General features: G+C 54.2%; 1 protein-coding gene across 3 annotated transcripts; it reads right to left on the reverse strand.

Annotated features, from left to right (window-relative positions):
• Positions 1–692: 692 nt before the first annotated feature.
• ARAP3 (ArfGAP with RhoGAP domain, ankyrin repeat and PH domain 3) lies at positions 693–22,847 on the reverse strand. 3 transcript variants are annotated; one of them, XM_036895436.2, is made up of 33 exons: positions 22,737–22,847; positions 20,698–21,235; positions 20,521–20,582; positions 20,302–20,413; positions 17,157–17,357; positions 16,974–17,043; positions 16,613–16,733; positions 16,341–16,525; positions 16,152–16,258; positions 15,698–15,897; positions 15,510–15,595; positions 15,166–15,348; positions 14,872–15,010; positions 14,133–14,249; positions 13,552–13,699; positions 13,360–13,462; positions 11,291–11,510; positions 10,514–10,577; positions 10,131–10,294; positions 8,076–8,288; positions 7,720–7,825; positions 6,487–6,634; positions 6,134–6,202; positions 5,406–5,480; positions 5,196–5,310; positions 3,462–3,590; positions 3,244–3,377; positions 2,930–3,012; positions 2,800–2,835; positions 2,597–2,660; positions 2,372–2,509; positions 2,129–2,167; positions 693–1,574 (listed from the first exon to the last, which is right to left on the reverse strand). In XM_036895436.2, the coding sequence occupies exons 2-33, from the start codon at positions 21,216–21,218 to the stop codon at positions 1,095–1,097; spliced, it is 4,632 nt and encodes a 1,543-aa protein (XP_036751331.2). In that variant the 5' UTR covers positions 21,219–21,235; positions 22,737–22,847; the 3' UTR covers positions 693–1,094. The 3 variants fall into 3 exon arrangements, with proteins under 3 accessions (XP_036751331.2, XP_036751343.2, XP_036751341.2); XM_036895448.2 differs by having other exon boundaries at positions 20,698–21,203; positions 22,737–22,812; XM_036895446.2 differs by lacking the exon at positions 2,129–2,167.
• Positions 22,848–22,977: the final 130 nt, after the last annotated feature.

Here is a 22,977-nt window from a genome sequence, read left to right on the forward strand (position 1 = left end):
TTTTAAAAAAAGAAAGTATGATCTCATCACTCTTCCTTAAAACTGATTTGCTTCAGATTAAAATCCAAATGCCTAAGCCTGGCCTACGAGGCTGTGCATGACTGGGCCCCAGCCCATGCTCTTCCCCTGCTCTCCACGCACAGTGCTTCAGCCAGTCCAGCCAGCTTCCTCGCTGTTCCCCCAGGAGGCCAAGTCCCTTCCCACTGCAGAACCTGTATGCCTGCTGCTTCCCCTCTCCTTCTGGAAGGCTCCTTTTCTCAGCAGTCCACACGCCCGCTTCTTACCCTTCAATTTCAGGTCTTCACAGAGGCCTTCCCCATCCAGCCAGCCAAAGGGCCACCTCCACACACACATCGCTTCGGTTTAGTTTCTTCACAGCACTGAATCTGTTTGTGCATTTTCTGCTTTCTGTTCCCCCTCTACAGTGGAAGCTCCATAAAAGCAGGCACCCCATCTGTTTTGTTCATACTATATCCCCGATACCTGTCACCAGTTAGGTGCTCAACACTTATTTGTTAAATGAATGAATGAATGAGTGGTGGCCTTCTGTTTCCAAGGTTTATTAACAATGACCCACCCTTTTGGGCCCCTCTGCTTTAGCTCCTCACCCCAATCAACCTCCCAACCAGGGCTCCCATGTAGGTCCCGAATGTAGGAGGTGGGATAAGAATGACTTGGAAATCATTCAGATCTCTGGCTTCCAAATCTATTTTTTAATGCAGTAAAACCATTCTTATCAAACCCCAAATCTCTCACAGAACCCCTACAGATCAAGTTTCTAAAGCAGGAGTTGCCCTTGTTGAAGGAAAATACATGGGGCTCACAGCCCTGAGAAACAGTTTGGCGATCACTTCTCTCCTTACTTCAGTTACACGGTGGTACAGATAAGTGAGTGGAGGCCCCCAGAGGGGCCGTGACCTGCCACTCGCTGGGCAGGACATAGCCTGCTGAGCCCGCAGTCTGTGCTCCTTCCACAGCAGCGCCCTGGATCCCGGAGTCTTTCCAGCTAGGGCAGAGGAAGCTCCCAGCAGCGTCTGCCCTGGTTAGAGCTTGTGCCCTTGGTTACCTACCCCCTCAGATGGCTGGTCCTGGGGTCATGTGAGGGGCTGGCTGGAGTGTGGGCTGGAAGTGCAGGGAGGTTGTGCGGGGAAGCCAGCTGTCTGTGTCGGAAGGTCACTGGGGCTTGGGGGTTTGGGGCTGGACGGCTGGGAGGGGCTGCCTGGGCCTGTGGTGGCTTCTCCCTTCCTCAGGATGAGGCTGTTGAGTTCCTGCAGCAGCTGCTCCTCCAGAGACCCATGGGGGCTGCTCTTTGAAGGGGGGCCTGGAGGGGGCTCCGGTGGCCTCTCCTCCCAGCCTAGGGTGCCTGTCTTGGAAAGAAGGGGTTGGTCAGAGGACTTCTGGCTGGCCACGGGGGTCTCTCGCTTGGCTGTCTGCTCCTGCGTGGTGGAGGAGGAGGAGGAGGTATCCGTGGTCAGCTCAGGGAAGGCCCCCACTTCCTCATACACTGGCTCCTCATACACAGGCTCCTCTGCTTCCTCCTGCTCCTCCACAGACCCCTGGGATGACTTCATTGGCTGGATGGGAATGGGGTCGAAGGAGGAAGACACAGGTTAGAATTACTGGACTTTTGAGCATTAACATTTCTGAGTTCTTCCTCTGGGCTAGATGCTGCAAAATACTTTGCATGTTTTATATCAAAACAACTGTATCATGGGTTACATGGAAGGTGAGTGAACTGAGCTACAGAGGGATTAAGTAAGTTGCCCAGGATCACCCAGTGAGTAGACGGTAGAGCTGGGGCTTGAACCCAGGTCTGTCTGACTCCAAATGCATTCACTTAACCACTTGCCTTCTATTTCTCATATCCTGTCACCATGTCCCCCTTTCCTCACCACCCGTTAGCAGCATCCCTCATTTTCCTCATTCCTTCTGGCCCCAAAACACACACACACACACACACAGACACACAGACACACACACACACACAGACACACACACACACACACACACACACACACACACACACACACACGGCATGCATCAGGACAAATACAGAGAGCACAGGTTCAGGCAGCACAGAGGAACACAAAGCAGACAGGCACACAGCTGGAGCAGGCACAGTACTCACAAAGAACATGGACAGGGTCCTCCGGTTGTGAAGTCGCCGCTGGGCACAGGCAGCGGGGGGATGAAGAGAGGGAGAGACACGGAGACACAGTGAGGCCTCACAACAGCAAGTGGGGATGTGGAGTGGGGGCACAGAGAAGGCACAGGGGGCACCAGGCTGGCAGGCATACCACCTCCTCCTGCAGTGTGGCAAGGACATAGGCAGGGATCAGGAGGGGGTTGTGGCAGGCTAGGGGGACCTCACCAGGGTCTGGTTGGCAGAGAGGAGGGTGGCTCCGCTGTCATCCCCACGAATGGGCAGCAAGGGCATGGTGCCAAACTTCTGGCGGGCGAGGTCAGAGGAGGAATGGCGTCGTAAGACCACTGGCTGCTGGTCATCATGCTAGACAGAGGGTGGTGGTTGGCACGAGTGGGCACGGCAGGTACAGAAGGAGAGAACGGTGGCCCTCAGCTTTCTCCTTCCCCTCACCTGGGCTTTGAGGATGCTGGTGGTCCAGTCCCACATCTCATCCTCATCAGTGCAGGACAGGTAGCTGGGGAGGGGTGATCAGAGGGGAATGAGTGGGATGGGAGGGGAACGCAGCTATAGGGATGGAGAACAGAAAAAGCAGGGAGATGGAGGGCCAAGTGCAGGGCTGGGCCAGAGGAGGAGCCAGGCTGGGAGGTACTCACAGGTGCATCTTCTCCAGTATCAGCGTGAAGCCCCACCTGGGAGGCAAAGGCGAACAGTGATGGGTGATCAGAAAGGCCAGAGGGCGGTGGCAGGAAGGCCCTAGAAGTGTGGGCGGGGGAAAAAACTCACTGCGTTGGAGGCTTTAACTTCTTGCGAACTCCCAGATAGACCTTAGCACCTTCCAAAGGCCACTCCCGTTCTGGTTTAGAACTCTGAGAACATGAAGGCAGTCAGTGAGGTCAAGAGGTGAGAGAAGGATGGTGGTTAATGAGGTCCGGAAGTCATGGGGGCACCGGGGTTATGTGATCACAGGGTCAGAGGTCAAAGGGCCAGGGCAGGAATGACTCAATGAGTGTGGGCTGTGGAGTGTGGGGGTAGGTGCTGCCGCGGCTCCTCCCACCTGGCCGCCCAGCCTCCCTCTCCTGCTCACCCCCGTGCCTCACCTTCTTCTCCTTAAGCAGGAGCAGGCAGCGGCCACGCAGCAGAAAGAAGCGCTCCTGGAAGCGGTTTCCCAGCAAGCGGGGTGGCTCCTCTCGACACCGTAACAGCCCCACCCGTGGGCTCTCACGCTGGATACCTGGGCACAAATGGGCAGTGCCAGGTCGAGGGTCCTAGGAGAGAGGTCTGGGGTCGGGGTGCTGGGCTGAAGAAGGACGCTCACCTGTAAAGAGGCAGCCGGCCTGGGCCGGGGAAACTTTTCTCAGGAGCAAGGACGCCGAGCAGGGCTCCGGGAGCTGGCACCATTGCAGGGCCTGCTCTAGGACCCTTTCCTTGGGGTGCAGTGGCCGCTCTAAGGAGCAAGGTGGAAGTGAGCATCAACCAGAATATCTATCCACAGCCTGGAGCTCCCAACACCTCTCCCACCATTCATTCTTCCATTCCACCATCCAGCAAAGACATTTACTTTAGCACCGACTCTATGCCAGGCACTGTGCTGGCCCTGGGGATGCAAGGGTGAGAATGAAACACATGGCCTGCATTCACAAAGCCCCCAGCCCAGTGAGGGAGCAGAGAGTAAATAGGTAAGTAAACCAAATTATTACAGATAAGTCATTGCTTTGAAAGAAACAAAAAGAGGCTGAGAAAGTAACGAGGTAGTTACTGAGACAGGGTGAGGGAAGGCTTTCAGATCAGGGCATTTGAAGATGAGACTCAGAGGCCTGAAGCAGTAGGAAGAACAAGCCATGCTAAGATCTCAGGGAAGAAGATCTCAGGCATGGCAAAACATAAGAACAGAGGCCCCGAGTTAGGAAAGATGGGTTTGAAGAACGAAGCAGCCCGTATGGCTTGAGCAAGAGAATGAGTTCTGTGAGAAATGGCCCAAGAAACATGCAAGGGCCAGGCATTCGGGGTCTGTGACCCATAACAAGAAATTTAAAGTTCGACAGGGAGCCACTGGAAGGTTTTAAATGTGGGGATGGCATGATCTATGCTCGAAATCCACATCGACTGCTATGTGGAAAATGGGCTGCAGGGAGATAAGACTGGAACACTGGCCGGCTATTCCCTTTCTGGGGCTGTACACTTTAGTGGTTAAGGCTGGGGAGCAGAAAGGTAATGGTGACTTGGAGTACGGTGGTGGTAGTGGTCGAAATGGAGAGAAGTGATGGATTTAAATAGAATCCACAGGACTAGTTGTTTGGGTTGGGTATGAAGATGAAGGAAAGGTTGGAGTCCCAGAGGACTCCCAGGTTTCTGGCCTTGATAACTGGGTGGATGGTGGTGCCACTGACTGAGACAGGAAGCACTACAAAGTGGTCTGGCAAGGAGTGACTCCATAGCATCTTACTACGCGGATGGACAGTGACTGCAATGGGGTGTGTGGGGGGGAACTTGATAGTATGGGTGACTGTAGTAACCACAATGTTGCTCATGTGAAACCTTCATAAGATTGTATATCAGTGATAACTTAATAAAAAAAATAAACAAATTAATTTTAAAAAAAGAAATGGTCTGGGCTTTTTGTTAGGGGAGAGGCTGGAAACTGAGTTTGGTCTTAGATGTTTTGAATTGGCGATGCCTGTGAGATGTATGAATGGAGGTGTCAAGTAGACAGTTGGATAAGTGAGTCTGGAGCTCAGAGGAGAGATCTGAGCCAGAGAGAAAGATCTGGGCGCCAGCTTATTAATGGCAGTTGAAACCATTGGAATGGATGAGCTCATCCAAGGAGCAATGTAAATGGAGAAAGGAAAAGGGTCCCTTCAACATTTGGAGCCTGGGCAAAGGAGAGAGAGATGCCTTCTCTGGGGAGAAAGGGACATGCAGGGCTTGAGGCCATGAAAGCCGAGAGAGAAGGGAATATTGAGAAAGAGGGACGGGCCAGCGGTATAGAACATCCCCTCACATGCGTGAGGACAGTGTCTGCTGTGCACATGCACACGCAGGTCCCACTCACCAAGCTCCCCGTGCTCGCGAATCTCAAACGTCACCCACAAGTCCATCCCAGCCTCTGTCCCTCGAATCTCCAGTACCTGCTTGGTCAGCTCCTCCGCAGTCAGTGTTGGGGACACCTGAGGCCAGGGCAAGGGCAGAGGACCCGTGCTGGTCAGGCCCCTGCCCCTGCCTCCCCCCTCCATCCTCTCATCTCCCCCTGCCTCTCCCTGACCTTCAGGGTGACACAGTTGTCTGGGAGCTGCTGCTCTATATAGACTTCCATGATGAGGTCTCCAGCCTGGGACAGCTAAGGGGAGAAGTAAAGGAGGTACAGAGGATGCAGAAAGGCAAGGTCAGAGGACAACTCCTGCTGCCCCGTAAGCGCCTCCCCTGACAGAAGTCTCCCAACTCTCCTGCCCAACACCAGTTAGGCCCTTAAAAGAATCTCCAGGAGAGGTGGAGTTGCGCTTCAGGCTGTGGAGGTGCCTCCCAAGACCACTGTGGGTTCCAACTCTGCCACTTGCTACAGGGTGACCTTGAATAAATGACCCTCCGGGCCTCAGTTTTTTATTTGAAAGAAATGGGACTCTCTACCTTGTGGAGTTGTGTGATGCTAAAGCGAGATTGTAGGTGCTTGGACCACAGCAAGTTCTCAGCTGTTTGCTATCATGTTTATTTTTCTAACCGTTCTGTCTCACTTAGCTTAACTCTTCCTCAGGTCTCAAACATGCAAAACTGAAGTGCTTCTGCCATCAGGCAGTAATAAAGAATCCTTGTGCTGGAATAAGTGGAGCAGATATGAAACCAAACCCCTCTCCCCAGGGCCCTCCTCTCCTCGGGTTTCCCGTTCCCTGGAGGGCTGAGGACCAGTGTCCAGCTGCTGCTGGAAGGTCAGCTGCCTATGTCGATGTGCCCTTCTGGCCTACTTAGGAGTCTAAGGTCAGGACAAGGACAGGTTACCTGCACATCCTTCCAGGTGGTGATAAGACTGACCTCCAAGTCAATCTGAGCTACCTGGTCGGAGTCGATCTGAGGAGAAGCCAAAAGGGAGTGTGTGTGTGTTGAGGGCAGTGTCGGAGCTGGGAAGGGAGGGAGGCAGGGAGAGATGTCCAAGAGCAGATGGCATGTAGGAGAGGGCTAAGGCCAGAAGAGCTAAGAACCAATGCGGCAAGGATGTTAAGAAAGCGGGAGGGAGGGGCCCAGCGCCCTGGAAAGTGATTCCTTTAAGAGGCCGGGCTGGGTGCTTGTTGGGGTGAGCAGGAAATCGAGAGTCCAGGAAGAAGGACTGTAGGTCAGGGGACAGAAAAGCTTACATCAAAGACAGAGATGTAGCCATCGATGAGTTCCTGCAGCACCCGCACCTCGTGTTCCCCCCGCCCATCCGTCTGGAACACACTGGGTGCAAACAACAGGGCCAGATTCCGCGTGCACATCTGGTTTAGAGCCGCACACTTCTGCACCCTGCAGAGGGGAGGGGTGTGAGGGTCATGAGGAACACAATGTGTGCTCACCCATTTGTTGACGTATCTGTTCATTCAGCAAACACTTAATGGAGTATCTGCTATATGCCAGGCCCTGAGCTAAGTACTTGGGATACAGCTGTAAGACACAATTCTGACCTGAAGGAGCTCCCAGGCTAGGGGAGAGACAGATAAGGAGTGGCGATTATAAATAAGAAGGGGTCAGCAAACTTTTTCAGATAGTAAATATTTTAGGCTTGTAGGCCCACAACTCCTCAGCTCTGTGACTGAAAGCGCAAGGAGCCACAGACAGTATAAAGTGCATGGGTGTGGCTTCACGCTTGATGTACAAAACTTCATTTACAAAAACAAGCAACAGGCGGGATTTGGCCCACGGCCATAGTTGGCCAGTCCCTGGAATACAGTGTAATCAGTATAACACAGCCAGGGCTCACCCCGAATCACCTGAAGACTTGTCTTCCCGGAGACTGATAAAAGTGTCTGCGGCTTATTCTTCTTTGTGTCTCCTACACTTAACCCTTGGCCTGGCGTAGAATAATAGAGCAAAATAATATTGATTGCTTATCATTTCTGAATGCTTACTACATACATGCCAGGCACTGCAGTAAGAATCCTATAAAGATTATTTCACTTAACTCTAATATAACCTATGAGATGGATACCATTCATTACACCATCTTCCTTTTACACAACAGAAAACTGAGGCTCAAAAAGTGCAAATAACTTATCCAAAGTCACACACACTAGAATGGTGGAGCCAGAGGAAGGGCAAGATTTGTCTGACCTTGGGATCAATACATAACCTTGTTTTAAGTGTATTTCTGTTTACAGACAATGTACTTAATCTATACTTTGACTTGTTAACTCTGAACTCAGCCAGCAGCACTACGTCCATGCCTGAACGAAGCTTATCTGACATGTATTCTCTCCACAAGTCCAAGTTCAGAGTCCATACTCTGAACACCTTCATGTAACTAACTATGGGATGAATGAATGAAAGTGGGGGGTCGGACAGAGGTGACCAAGGGTCAGCGAGGAGCCTGCAGGGGGTCTGGCCATACTGACCGGTAGAGATGCCCAATGAGGGTAGCCAGTGTGCGGCGGTTGACTCTCGGCAGACAGCCAATCACTTCTTTGTATTTCTCCAGGCGCTGATTCTTCTGGGGAAGCTCTGGGATGTAATAGGGAGTTTGGAGAAGATCCGGGAAGAGAGAGTGGAAGAATCATTAGAGACAACCAGGGTGGATGTGTCTCTGCCCCCTTCCCACACCTTGCTCTGAGCTGAGCCCCTGGGTGATCCGCAGTGGGGCACGGGGCCTGCCCAATCCCCAAAGAGAGTCTCAGGGATTCTGGTGAGATGGGTGCGGTTCTTGGATGCCCCTTTGTTTCCTGTGAGGAGTTCTTAGGGATCTTGGCAGTACCGGCAGCTTCCCTCCAGCGAGGCAGCAACCGGGCAGAGGTCACAGGGTCATCAAGTTCTCGAAAGAAGCGTTTCAGCGTGTCAGTGACATCCTCCACAAAGTGCTCCCCTGGTCGGAGCTTCACTGAGCGTGCATCCCGCCGGAACTCAGCCAGGAGCCGAAGGCTGCGGGCGCGGGCACCCCCTTTCCGGTATACGCCCTCCAGCCGGAGTCCTGAGAACAGCCAACATCCTTGCCCACCACTGCCCAAAGACCCACCTCCACCCACCCAGCGTCCCACCCATGACTCCCTACATGGTATGTGGCTATTGGGGGAAAGGGGGGGTCAGAGAGGAGAAAATCTGCCTCCTCAGTCCCGACTCAGTCCCTGCTCAGGTCCTCCTGCTCAGAGAGTCTTCCCTGGCCATTCCATCACACAGAGCCTCCATCATTCTCTATGTCCTCACCATCTTTGTTTTTAAATAGCACTCTCAAATCACATTACAGTCAATCCTTGTTATTCGCAGACTCCATATTTGCAATTTCATATATTCCCTAAAATTTATACCCTCAAATCAACACTTGTGGCACTTTGGCAGTCACTTGTGAACATGTGCAGAGGAGAGAAAAATTTGAGTTGCCAGTTGGATACATTCCCAGCTGAAGTCTCATATGGTAAACAAGTGTCATTTTCATGGTATACTTCGAGCCATGTTTTCTGCATTCTTGTGCTTTTTGTTGGTGATTTTGCTGCTTAGAATGGCCCCAAGTGTAGTGCTGAAGTGCTGTCTAGTGTTCTAAGTGCAAGAAGGCTGTGATGTGCCTTGTTAGAGAGAACACATGTCGGATGAGCTTCCTTCAGGCATGGACAGAGTACTGCTGGCTCTGAGCACAATGTTACCAAGTCAACAGTACATATTAAATAAATTGTCTTTAAACACTTAAAACAAGGTTACGTATGGATCGGTTCATGAAAATGAGACCAGGGGTACTCAGGAACCTAACCCTGTATTTCCACTGCGGCAACAATTCTCTGCTCATTAACTCAGTGTTTGTAATAACGTTATAGAATGAAACTACCTTGAATAACTAGAACCGACTGTATTTGTTTTCTTATTTATTACCCATTGCTCCCACTAGTCTCTGAGCTTCATAGACTCTCTCCAGCGCACTGCTGTATTTCCACTTGCTGGTATATGGGAGCAGCTCAATAAATATCTGCTGAATGGAGAGAGTGGCGGAGCAGGAACTGTGGAGGAGCAGGAATGAACACCCACACTCTCTCCTGGGCTTTTTCACTGGGCCTCTGACTTAATTCTTCCTTTGAACACAGGGGAGACTGAGAAGACGATAGGGTTCTAATGAGTGAGGGAAGTCACTGCATGAAGCTACTACCGAGGCACAGAGAATGTCGGTAGCCACTGCCTAGTCACTGGCCATGCTGTAAGCACAACTGTCTGCAGCTTCAGGGATGCGCCTCTTTTCCCCTTCATTGCCCTCTTCAGTTTTCTACGGATTTTCCTTCTCAAGGTGGTTTGCTGGGGAGATAGATCCTCCTTGGTCCTTACTTGGGCAGGAGGATGAAGCAGAGGCCAAAAACTCATGGAGAAGTCTGGGAACCACTTGCATAGCTGATCTTTTGTGTCTGGAAAACCTCCCACACAGAATAATTCTGCTCAAACCTTCAGGATTGTGCTGTACAGCTTGGTTCTTGCCTTGTGGCTGCCCCCTCTTTGTTCTCCATGGTTCTACCGCTTCCATCACATTCCAGTGCCACCCTCCCTCCATGCCCACACCCAGGAACAGCAACCTCGAAACACTTACCACCTGCCAGGTCTTGTGCTAGTAAATTCTTTATATATGTCATCTTACCATCACAAGTATCCGAGGAAATGAGGACTGTTAGGCAGCCCCATTTTACAAATGAGGAAACTGAGGCTGAGCCAAGGATCATACAGCCCGTTGCGGTCAGGCTGCAGTCTCTGGAGACAAAGCTCTTGTAGGCAGATCACCAACCCTGGCTGTGCCCATGCTCCCCGTCCCCCGCTAGCTCAGTACTGGCCAGTATCCACTCACCATGCTGGGTGACAAAACTGATGCAGGCATCCACGATGATGGGGATGTCACCCCGGCTCATCTGCTGCTCCTGAAGCCCTGTGCCGCCCCCGCCGGCTACCCCCCCAATGGCTCCGTTCCACGCTGAGAAGTCCAGCCGGCCCTCCCCCTGCAGATACAGGGTCCTGAGACCCGAGGCCGGAGTCAGAGCCAGGTCCGGAGGCTCCTCTGACGAAGCGGCTCAGAATCATAAGGACCGGACTTCCCAGAGCCACCAGCAGGGGGCGGCAGCACTCAACCCAGACAGGACCCCTGAACCAGGGAACAGACCGAGGAAGCTGCCTGAGGTCCAGGCTGGGCTGTGGAAAGGCGGGCCCAGGGTCAAGGGTACCGACGACACTTACCTTCCTGTCTCCACCAGCACCAAATGCTCCTTCTTGTCTGGAGTGTCAGCTGCCGAGACCACACCTGGGAGGAGAATCACCAGGCACTGTCATCACCGTTACCTTCAACATAGTGACTAATATTTATTAAGTATTTAAGGTATGTAGGTGCCAGGCCAGGGACCTTAAAAACAATACCACATTAAATCCTTGACATTAAATCCTTGAGTTACATACCATTATCCCTATTTCACAAGTGACATAGTAAAGATCAGAAGGGTTAAGTAACTTGTCTCAGACTGCTTGTTATAAAATGGCAGAGCTGAACTTGAACTCAGGTCTCTCATCTCCAAAGCCCTCATACATTATCCCACACTGTTCCTCTTTTAAGAAGTGAGAGGACTCAGTCCCCTTTCCTACTCCCCAGCCAGCAAGTGACTCCAAATAATGGTAACAATAACATTTACAACATATAAAAACATTTAGTGAACCCTTTGAGATGTCTCCCACCAGGGTCTGTGTTTTATGTGCACTGCCTTACTTAAAATTCTCTAAAACCCTATTTTGTGCCCATTGTAAAGATGAGGAAACTGAGGCACAGAGAGCTTAGTAACTTGTCCAAGGTCACACAGCTAGGAAGTGATGGAGGTGGGGGATCTAAATCTAGGCAGGCTGACTCCAGAGCTTGTGCCTGAATCCATGATGTTCTGCCATTTCCCACAGGGATTCCCAAGGAGATTCCCAGCCATGGCCACCCTTTATCCCTGTCCCTTCATCCCTGTCCCCACCCCTGCTCACTGATCTCTTGTAGCCGCCGCAGATGCACCATGTCCTCAGGGGCTGGGGGTCCAGGGCCCGGTGCTGGACACAGGAAGAGGTGGTCACCACGAAGAAGTCCGAACCCTGACAGCCAGAGGCCAGGGGCCAGGGCTGTGTGGGAGGGGGACCGCAGCCACAGGCGGCCCAGCCGCAGCAGCCCAGGGCCCAGCAGCTGGTGGCAGCTCAGCGGGGAGAACCACTGTGAGGCAAGGGGGACACGGGAGAGAGGATGGGAAGGAAAGAGCCAAGAGGCGGGGTGAGGGTGCGAGGGACAGGGCACGGCAGAGAAAGACCTGAGGAGACAGAGAAGCCAGAGAGGCATGACGGGGATGGGAGAGAGCCAAGGGAAGAGCCAGGGAGACAGGAGATGGAAGGAGAAGGGAGAGAGGTTCAGCTCCATTCCCTCCAGCCTCTGAGGAGCAGAGGAGACGCCTGTGTGGCAGTCTTATGCCCTTAGTTGGCATGTAGAGGTGAGATACAGCAGGCAGCGAGGATGCTGTGACTGAATAGTTGTGACGCCCCGGGAACTCCTGTCGCCCCAGGGGCCAGGGGCGGAGAAAGGAGCCAGACCTCAAAGCGACGCCTCTCAAACCACCTCTAGTGAAGGAACGAGGAGTTTTTCTTTTCTTTTCTTTTTTTAAATTCCAATCTGTCACTAACCAATTCTTTCATATAAAACTGAATTACTAGATAAATTACTAGATAGTAATTCAATAAAAATGAATTACTAGAAAAGTTAAAGAATAAAGAAAGACATACAAAATAGAAGCCCCTAACTTTCAGGATTAGGTTCCATACATAAAATCACTTTGCCAAACTGCTCTGAAAGATTCTAACTGCTAATGCCCAACTTCCACGCATAGCCTGTCAGGTCAGGGGCCATAACAAAGAGTCCACCGGCCAGTATGGTGGAACAGTCTGCAGACCCACTTTGGGTCGCACTGCCTCAAAGGATGGCTAGATTTTTGGGAAGTGTAAATAATGATGAGAGGAGACTGGGAGGGCCAAGACAGAGTCCTCAAAGGATACAGAGACAATTTCTTGGTGCGGGGAGTTATAGGAGAACCAGGAGAGGGGGGTCAGAAGGTACAGCAGTTAAGCATTTCCTATAGAGGGCTGGCAGATGTCCCAGACATAACCTGGTGAGGCCAGGAGGCCCTTGGACTTTGGCACGGGAAGCCACTGGCCACCCACAGGATAGCAGCTCAGAGAGTGTGGCAGAGGGGAGCAGCCGCAGGGGTTCAGGAGGAACAGCAGGCTGCCAGGGCACACAACTTTCTGAGAAGGTGTTAGGAGGGCACCAGGGTGATGAGTGGAAGGTCAAGCAGGCTTGAGGGAAAAGCTATTTAAGGATGGGGGTGATTGGCATCATCATCACCATTACTATTTCAACACCCACAGATGGAGGGCCTGCTGTGTGCCGGGCAGAATGGCCTCACGTGTCACTTAATACTCAACCCTAGCGGGTGGACCTTTTACACCCACTCTCACCTGTGTGGGAAGCTCTTAAGGCTGAGAGTTGGAGCACTCAGATCCCAGGCTGACTCCAGGGCCTGCACTTTGATCTCAGGGAGCGGGTGAAGGAAGGAAAGACTGGCTTGCATGGGAAGGAGAAGCTGGCAGAAGAAGGCAGCTTTGCCTCCAGACTTGGAGAACGGAGGATGACGTGGGGCAGGGGAGGGGAGTGGGGGTCAGAGGTGGCCTCCCTGTGGTTTGGACGAGATGTGCAGACAGAGGCCTAAGTTTGGTCCTGTGCTCTGCCGCCTCCTGGCTCTGTGACCTTGACCAAATGACTTCATAACCTCTGAGACTCAGTGGCTTTGTGTGTGAAATATTAATAATCCTTCCCTCTGAGGGTTGTTGTGACGATTAAATGAGATATTGAGTGGGCAGTGCTTAACACAGGGCCTGGCACAGAAAAAGCCCTCAGTCAACCTTAGCTTTAGTGGACATGGTGGGAGTGGCTATAGGAATATGAGAGGACAGGATGGGGACAGGTGGGGACAAAGAAACTCTGAGCTCTTTGGGAGGGGTCTCAGCTGTCTCACCTTGCCCACGGCGCTGGTCCAGGCCTCCAGGCTGTCAGCTCCGTCTGTGCCAAAATGCTGAATCCTCCCCCCCGTGAGGATGAGCTCAAAGGAAAAGGGAAACCTGGAGAGAAGTGGGGGTCAAGGAGGAGAAAGGGGGCTGGCAGGCTCGGGATCAGGAAGGGAATAGGGGGAGCTCAGTGATCATGGTACCTGTCGAGGTCACCTGGGTCAGCAGGTGGGGGGCTCACACCCAAACATACAACATCCTGGGGCTGAATGAGGCTGAGGGGTTCAGGGCTGCTTTCTGACGCAAACATTTCCAGAGCCGCTCCCAGTACACACCACAGTCGAGGAGGAGCTAAAGGACAGGCTGATGGTCAGTAGGCAAAAAGCTTCTGTCTTCACTGTCATTAATTCCTATTCACCAGATATGTATTCTATGCCCAACCCTCTGCCTCTGTACGGTCTCATGGAATTCTCACAACCACCCTGTGAGATGGGTATTATATTCAATCCTGTTTTCTAGGTGGGGAAACCAAGGCTCAGAGTTTGAGTAGCTGGCCCAAGTCACAGAGCCAGGATTTGCCCCAGACAATCTGACTTCAAAGCACACGCTCTCAACCACCACCCAGTGCTGTCCTGGGCATGGTCCCTCTCTCACTCCCAGCCCCCTGCCTACTCCAGGGTGTGGTACCACTTTCCCATCCTAGCCCTCTCCTCCCTGTCCCTCTGGGGAACACCTCTCCCACCCCAGTTTCGGCCCCAATTTCCATGCTTGCCTGCCTCCTCACCATCGCGGCCCCTGCGAGGGGGTGGGGGTCCAGCTTTGTTACTGATGGGACCACAGTACAGGAAGCTGCTATAAGTGGCAGGCACCACCACCTCATTGTACACACCAGGGGAGGGGTCTGCAAGGGGGAAGAAGTGGTTGGGTCAGGCCAGGGCAACAGGGTAGCCTGAGCCACTAGAGGGAGGGGGTCAAATAGAGAAAGACAGTGGGACCCAACTCCACTGGCAGCATGGCCAAGAAGAGCCCCGAGGGACTGGACCCCTCACTACCCAGACTGGAGAAGAGAGTGCAGGGACCGATGGGGCATCGAACCCAGTCCTTGCCTGCTGCCTCTCCCCATCAGCCAGCCAACCAGCCAGTCAGCTCTGGATGGGAGCACACAGGCCATCTGATAAGTGTGCCAGCCCCTCTAGCCTGACCCCTGGCGAATGGCCCTTTAGAATACCATTTCTGTGATCAGACTTCCCGTAGGGAGATGAGACCTGGCTTATGGGCTGACCCTGTCAGGGGCAGACCAGCACTTCACACATCTAGCTCTACCCCCAGGCAGTGGCCACTGTCAGTCACTCCATAACATCAGAAAGTAGGCCCCAAAAGGTCCAGAGGGCTGGGAAGCCACCTAGGCTGGGCTGTAGTGATGGGCTGGGCGAGGGGATAATTGGGGCTCCCGGAAGAACCAAAGCACAGGTTAGGGCTGAGAATTCTTGGCAGGGAGAGAGAGGAAGCACTTGCAGGGTTACCTGGGTGCAGGAGACCAGGGCAGCTGCCATTGAGAGCTGCTGATGGGGACCAGGGCTCCTCACCCTCCGAGGCCTCGACACAGAGGAGCTGGGCCATGTTCTTCAGCAGGCTGGGTCCTGCCACAGCTGCACACAGAGCCTGCAGAAGGGGGTGGGCCTCTGTCAGCCCCAAGACCCAACCTAAGCCCTGGGGCTAGTCCTCCGGTCACCAAAAAAGCTGCCACCACTCAAGTCTAGGCATTTCAACTCAGAGACTGCATCCCCACCCCATCAACCCCAACCTGCCCCTCCTACCTGGAGAAGCTGGCTATGATCTGGGTACTGAGGGTGGGGCTTCCGGAAGAGACCCAGCCGGTACTTCCGGGAGATGAACTCTCCCCGGGGGCCAGGAGTTGTATCTGGATGCAGCCCCTCACCTGGGGGCAGTACCCCTGCCCAGAAGCGGTTGGCACGATCATTTCCCAGGACAATGAACAACTACAGGTTGATAAGAGGCAGAGGCAAGTGACAGGAACTCAAGAGACTGAGTCTGAGACTGGCAGTCAGACATTCCAGCCGGGTCCCCAACGTGGGCCCAAGGCCTTTTATGGATGCGCTTCCTCCGTCCTCCCCACTTTCTCCCTCCTCGCACTCCTCACCTGCACTATCTCATTACTCCAGACACTTGTGTCCAGCTTCAGGCTCTGCACCTTGGAGACCCCGGAACCCAAGGCCCGGTGCTGACCTGTTAGGGGATGAGGGGCATGTGGCACCCTGAGCGTACCCCCGCCAGCCCCCACTAGTCCCCCTTGCTCTCCCTGTTCCCACTAAAGACTCTAGCCCTCACCTGCACACTGCTTGCAGATGACCACGCCCAGGTTGACAGCGGCCCAGTCTGGGCGGGAGGCCCCACAGTCTGCACAGTGCCGGTTGGCCCGATTGGACCAGATCTTCTCAGCCACCTCGTAGTCAGACAGGGTCTCGGTTACTGCTTCCTGCAGAGCGGCCGCCCAGCTCTGCCGAGCACCCCCAGACTCGGCTGTGAAGCTGAGGGGCAGACAGCCAGTGTGTGGGCATGGATACCCCCCAGCCTGTCCCATCCCACTGGCCATTCCTGCAGGAGCCACCGCAGGCCATGTCGGGGCCAGCCCAAACCCTCTTGACATCTGTGGCCCTGCTCACAGGGCTCCCCGCAGTTTACACCCACTGACGTCACACTGAGAAGGCCTCCAGTCCTCCGCACCCGTGCCTCCCTCGTAAGTCTCTCCCCCTGCCTTGTCTCCTGCCAGTCTGGGCCCCACCTGAAGCAGCGATGGGGCGTGAGCAGGTCAAAGCTGCGACTCTTGGTCTCCCGGACACTGCAGCCTTGCAGTTCAATGAAGCAGATCCCGATGCCCAGAGAGAAGGCCTGGCAGAGTCGGGGTGGGGCAGGCGTAGTGAGGTGCCAGCATGGGCTAGGCCGGGCCCCTTGGCCCCAGCCCAGCTCTCACCTGCTCGCTTTTGTACAGTGCCAGCTCTCCAGGGCTCAAGGCAGCAAACACCTTGGCCTTGTGTCCGCGCAGCTCCAGCATGCCTGTCCGCAGGGGTCGGGGTGGCTGGGGTGGTCGGGGGTGGCCTGGGAGGCGCTGCTCCTTCAGGCAGGATTGCAGCGTGGAGCACCACATGTCCCGCTGAGCTGGCAGGTGCATGGGCAGCGGTCAGCGGGCTGTGTGCTCACAGCACCGCCCCGCCCCACCCTGACCTAGTCAGCTCCGGCCCTCACCCTCACTCTCTGTGCGGAACACAAACACCCTCTGGCCCGTGACAACCTGGAACTTGTTGTCCTTGCTGTTTCGGGTCGTCTCGATGGCGGTCAGAGGGATCACCCCCTTGGGAAAGGGGTCCTGGAGAGAGACCAGTGATTCACGGGGACAGGAACTCAGCCATGCGTGCTGACCCCGAGGGCCAGCACTGACTTTTAATGAGACCAGCACTCACTCCATAAGCCGTAGGGCACAGCTGCTAAGCTAGCTGCTTTGATGCTGGCATCAGTCAGGTGGTGACCACCTGCTCCCACCTCAGCCTCTCCAGCCCTCCCTTCTCCTTCTCCCAAGGTCCCATGGAGCACCTCCCGGGCCTCCTACCTTATCACTGCCAAAGTACATCAGACTCCTTCCGTTGAACTGCACAAAACGCCTCTGGAAGACGTAGTTTCTGGAGAAGGGAGAGGCCAAGATCAGTGAGGGAGGGAGGCTGTATCCTGAGGGGCTCGGAGGATCTGGGAGCACCACTTAGCCCCTCCCCCATTCTCCTTCCAGCAGCCCCACCCCTGAGGGGACAGCTTGTCTAGCCAGCCACTGAGCACAGGTGTGGGGCGGTCTGCCGTGGAGGAGAAGCTGGCATAGGGTGAAATGAGGTCCTCATTGGTCTCCATGTCCAGGGTGGGCAATGAGAGGGTGGAATCCCCGGGCAGCTCAAGGCTGGCATAGCCAGTGTCCTCCCGTGCCTCCAGATCCTGCCTACTGAGCCTGGTGGGGGGCCAAAACAAAGAGGAACACACATTAGACCCGGTTCCCTGAACATCCCAACAGGCTCTCTGCCATGGCTGCCCATATCTAATCAGTAAGTCTTATTGGTTCTTCCCCCCAAAAGTTCTTGACTTTCTCTCCCTGGACCAAGTTCCCATCAGGTTTCACCTGGGTGGTGTGAACTGCCTAACTGGTCACTTGCTTCCACTCTTGCCCTCCTTCCCACATCCATTTTCCCAGTGCCACCAAAGTGCTCTTTTAAAAATGCAAATGAGATCATTTCACTCCCCTGCATGAAGCCCTGCGATAACTTCCCATTTGCACTTAGGATAAATCCAAATTCCTTACCATGGGCTGCAGCAGCTTGAACAACGAGACCTATGGCTACTCCCCTGACGTCGTCTCGTAAGTACCCTTGCCTTTGCTTACTACAGTCCAGCTACATTCTCTTCCCTCTTTCACAGCCCCTGCACACTCTGCTTAGAACATGCGTCCCTGGCTGCTTTTTCTCAACCTTCAGGTCTTTGCTTATGCCATTTTCTCAGAAAGTTTTCTGTTATTCTCCATCACTTTCCAGTGGTTCTCAACCTTCAGCAGCACAAAATCACCTGGGAAACTTAAAAACACCAGTATATGGGCCCCATACCTGACACTTAAATTTGAACTTCTGGGAATGAGGCCCAAGCAACTGTAGTTTTAGAAGTCCCCCAGGCTACTGTGCAGCTAAGGCTGAGAACTCTTACCCTATCCTACTTGTTTCCTACTTCACTGAGAAATTGAAGCAATCAGACAAGAACCCCACAGACTTCCAGCACCTCATCTACCCAATTTCACACATATGCTGCCTTCCTCCTGTTACTATAATAAACACTCCTGTCTAAAGCCAGGCCCTCCTCTGTGTGCACTTGATCCTATTCCTCTCCCCTATACAAGGACACCACTCCAGACTTTCTCCCCTTTCTCTCCCCTGCATTAGCTAATCTCCCCTCTCTACTAGATCTTCCTATTTACCTTTAGACATATGACATTACGTCCTCAGAATTCCCTTTCCCGACTCCACTTCCACTATCAACTACCACTCCAGTTCTCAGCTCTTCTTTGCAAAAAAAACCTCAACTGTTGTCTACATTTCCAACTCGTCTCCTTCTGTTCTTTCTTGAGCCCACTCTGATCAAGCTTTCACCCCCACCCCTTGTCAAGGTCCCCAGTGACCTCTCCGTTACAAATTCCAGTCAGTTCTCAGTCCTCATCTTCCGGGATCTCCCAGCAGCACCTGACAGCTGACCTCGCCCTCATCCTTACACACGCTCTTAGCTTGCCTCCTAGGACATTCGTCTGGACTTCCTCCTCCTTCACAAGCCATTTCTTTTTAGTGTGTTTTGCTGATTCTTCCTCTTCTCCCAACCTCTTGATATTGGGGTGAGCCAGGCCTCTGATCTTGGTCCTCTGCTCTCTCAGCACTCACTCACAGCCACACATACCCATCTGAAGGCAGACAACTCACAAATTCAGACCTCCAGCTCAGACCTGTCCCCTGCACTCCAGACTTATATATCCCATGGCCTATTGGTCATCTCTTCTTGGATGTATAACATACACCCCAAATTCAGCACGTTGAAAACTGACCCCTTAATCCCCCCCACCTCCGCCTGCTTTACACAGTCTTCCCCTTCTCAGACCAGGGCAATGCCAGGATCTCTTAGTTGCTCAAACAGCACTGTCCATCAGAAGTCAACGCAAATGCCACATGTGTAATTTTAAATTTCCTAGTAGCCACATTAAAAAAATAAACAGGTGAAACTAATTTAAATAATATTTTATTTAAACCAATGTGCCCAAAACATTAACATTTTAGTATGTAATCAGCATAAAAATTTATATTACATCTACATATACATTATATTCACCCAGGATTGTTTTTCTCATACTAAGCCTTTAAATCTGGTAGCAGCTACAGTATATCTCACTCCAGACTAGACAGATTTCATATGTTCAGGACTCAGCACGTGGCTAGTGGCTCAGACAGAAACATGGACCGTGCAGGCTCAGACAGAAAGCCTTGAAGTCATTCTTGACCGCTCTTTTCTCACACCCCAATTTCCTAGGACAGTTTGCTTTCAAGATACAACCCAGATCCAACCACATCTCCCCCTCTGTCACCCTAGTCTGAGGTGTCTCACCCAGATTACAGCAATAACCTCCTACCTGGTCTCTCTGCTTCTGCTTTTCCCTACTGCAGACTATTCCCAACAGAGCACATACAGGGATTCTTAGAATGTCAGTCAGAACACTTCCAATGGCTTCCCATCTCACACAGAGTAAAAGACAAGAGCTCTTTGCAGCCTCGATTCTGGCCACTCCCCCTGCCTGGGATTCTTCTCCCAGATACCTCAGGGCTAATTCCCTCACCCGCTTCAAGCTTTCACTCAAATATCATCTTCTTAATACCCTGACCACCCTTGAAAATCTGTGATCTACTCCCCCCTTACTCCCTCCCAGCCCTCTTACCTTGTTCTATTTTTTCCCATGGCACTTTGCACCTTTTAACATATGATATAATTTATTTATTGTATTTATAGTTAATTGACTATCTCCCCACAAGGTCAGGAATTTCTGATCTACCCCAAGTATCTACAACAGCATCTGGCATGCAATAACTGCTCAATGAAGATTTGTTAAATAAAAGAATGAAAAGCGCTTCTCGCTGTTCCAAATTATATATCTATCTGTTTGTCTACTGTTTTGTTTCTGGTCTGCTTCACAGGGTCACAGGCTGCCTGCGGGGGAGCACTGGGTCTGTTATATCTGGGCACTGAGGAGCTGGGTAGCACACAGTGGACACTTAATGCACAGGTGATTAATAACCGGATACATGGCCGCCACCCGCTCAACTGCTCCTCACGCTTCCCCTCCTCCTGTCGTCACCACTTCACCGACTACTCACCTGTGTTCAGCCCTGTCCTGACAGACACCTCTGCCTTCTCTTCTGTCAGGGGCCCCTGGGGCTCCCACAGGCTGGACACCGTAGTAAAGGCAACCAGGGTCCATGATGTGCACTGGCAGGGGGAGGCATGGGAGAGACAGGGACGAGGAGATCAGGGAGGACTGTCTGGGGTCCTCAAGGGTACAGTCCCTCTCCCCCAGCCCATGATAACCCACCTACCTGTGCCTGTTGTGGGCCTGAGGGCAGGCGTAGGGGCGGCTGTCTGGGTGCTGTCTGGCGCCCTGAAGGGAAAGGTCTAGTGGTCATTAAGGGAGAGAGGAAGCAGGACAAGCCCTCATTCCTGCTCTCCCCTGCCCCCACCCAGCACTGGGGTCCCAGGGAGCCAAGCCCACTCACATGTCCTGAGCTGCCTGGGCCCTGCCTCGGAAGTCCAGGCCAAAGTAGATAGCATTGGGCATCATCTCCACAGTACTCATGGCTGCAGGCTGCTCAGAGTCAGAGGTGGGGAGCGGAGGGCTGGACTCCGGGCTCCTGGACAATTCTGGTCTCCCAAGCACTGGGCTCAACCCAGGCCTCTGGGTGGTGCTAGGGCCACTGAGCCCACCAAATACCGTCCTGGGCTTAGGCACAGGCTTGGGGAGCGGGGCTTGGAAGGCTGAGCTGGGGGATGGCTCCATGGCATTATCCGATGGGGTAGCTTCCTCCAGGAAGCCTTCTGCAGTGCTTGCCTGCAGCAGGCGCAGAATGCGTTTTCGGTGCCCTGTGGCGCTGACACCCAACTCCTTCAGCTCCTCGTGGCCCAGGCCCCGGGCTGCACCCGCTGTAGCCAGGCCGTGCTGCCGGAATGTGTCTGCATACTGCTCCAGGTGCACCGTGGCCAGCCACACAGCAATGTCCAGGTCCTGAGGGGCAGCCATGGGGGCTCAAGCCATTGCTGGGGGGAGGGGAATGGTGAAGGGAGGGTTCAGGCCAAGATTCCCCCTCCCTGTCCCAAGGTCGGAGGCCTGGACAGGGGGTACCAGAATTCAGTCTTCCTCCAAAGAAAAATAACCAGAGGCCAGCAGTCTGGAGGCAAAGCCACCCCAGAACATCAGAAAGATCTTTCTCAGTACAAGAGAACCTCTTTGTTTGAGGCCCAGAGAAGGCCAGAGGCTCGCCCCAGGCTCAAAGCAGGTCAGTGGTAGAGACACCCCCAAGCTCTTGCCCAGGCCGGGTCTGGGTCAAAACTCTGCTTTTGTATTACTACACATTCAACTAAGGAAGCAACTAAGGACAAGATGCTTGAACCCTGCAGGGGCAGGACGGAGTGGATGGTGGGGAGGAAAAGGCCCGGGACGTGCGCACAGGGGCAGCTGCGGCGGAGTCGGGAGAGAAGGTGCTGACCCGTCCCACTGTTCTCCAGAGCTGAGGTGCGGGCTCGCCATCTTAATCCTGGTTGTTCCCAGTTCCCCCTCCCCTTCCACCTATTGTCTCTGCTCAGACTTCCTTCCTGTCCCTCCAGCCCTGGCGGCCCCCACATCCTGCCTGCCTTGGTCAAGCTGCCCAGAGTGCTAACTAGTCCCGGCACGTGGGGTCCTGGCCTCCAGCGGAGACCCCTTGGGGAGGGCGGCGGCCAGCGAGATGGGGACTAGAGGCCAGGAGTGCGCCAGGGTCCTCGCCCCCCACCCACCTGGGCACGTTCACACACGTGCACGCAGCCCCCTGTGGGGCGCAGCGGTGTGGAACGGCACCCCCGCCTCTGCTTTGGCCAGGCCTTTTCGCTGCTTTTGCCGCTGGGCCCAGGTCTCTGCGGCTCTGTCCCTCTCAGCTCCACAGCCTGACTCTGGCCCAGGTCTGTTCTCTGGGTCACCTCAGGTTCTGCCTCTTCCGAGTTCCAGCTCTGCCCTGTCCCTGTCTCTGCCTCTGAACTCATCTTTGTCCCTCTCCTTGTCTTGCTCTCTGTCATTAAGCCTCTCCCTGCCTCAGTTTCCAATTTTAACTAGCTTTTTCCTTGTATCTGTGTCTCTGTCACCTCTGCCTCTGGGTTTCCGTCTGCCTCTGCCTCCACGGATCTCTCCCTGTTTCTCCCTGCGGGGTCCTGACCAGGACGCCCCATCGCCCCAGCACCAGTTCTGGCCTGTCTCTGCCCCCGTGTCTGGGCCCCATCCCCAAGCCAGGGCCTGGGTGCTGCACCTCCGGCCTTGACGTAGGGCCCGGTTTCCCGGTGACTCAGGCCAGGACGAGGGCACGGGACTGGGAACCAGGAGGCGCGCCGGGCAGGAGTGCCGGGGGCGGGCCGGGCAGCGCCGGGCCGCGGGGAGGGAAGGGGCAGAGGCCGGGCGAGGGGAGGCAGGGGCGGGTCGCGGCGCAGGGGGGGAGGGGAGCCCCCGAAGGCCCTTGACGAGGGGTGGGGAGGAGTCTGGGAGGCAGGGGCCCGGGGGCGCGGGGGTCCTCACCTCCTCGGCGGCCGCCGTCCGCTGCCCGTGCCCGCCTCGCCGTCCGGGGCCCCAGCCCCGCCGCGCCGGCCCCGCCCCCGACGGAGCCCCGCCCCGCCGGCCGGTTTCCTCCGCCGGGCCCGCCGCTCCTTGTGCAAGCGCCGGCCTTCAAAGGGCTTGGGCTCCTTACCCAACCCCTGCGCTTATCTTCGGGCCCGGCCAGCTCTGCCCTCGTGGGGGCCCAGAAAGGGGCCGGAACAGG

This window comes from Manis pentadactyla, chromosome 13 (assembly GCF_030020395.1).
Source record: "Manis pentadactyla isolate mManPen7 chromosome 13, mManPen7.hap1, whole genome shotgun sequence".
NCBI lineage: Eukaryota > Metazoa > Chordata > Mammalia > Pholidota > Manidae > Manis > Manis pentadactyla.

Coding starts and splice junctions, on each gene's coding strand:
- ARAP3 (XM_036895436.2), bottom strand. CDS start 21,218: ATGGCTGCCCCTCAGGACCTGGACATTGCTGTGTGGCTGGCCACGGTG. Junction 16,526..16,612: donor GTTCCGCACAGAGAGTGAGG/GTGAGGGCCGGA, acceptor TGCACCTGCCAG/CTCAGCGGGACATGTGGTGC. Junction 2,510..2,596: donor CCAGCATCCTCAAAGCCCAG/GTGAGGGGAAGG, acceptor CCCTCTGTCTAG/CATGATGACCAGCAGCCAGT.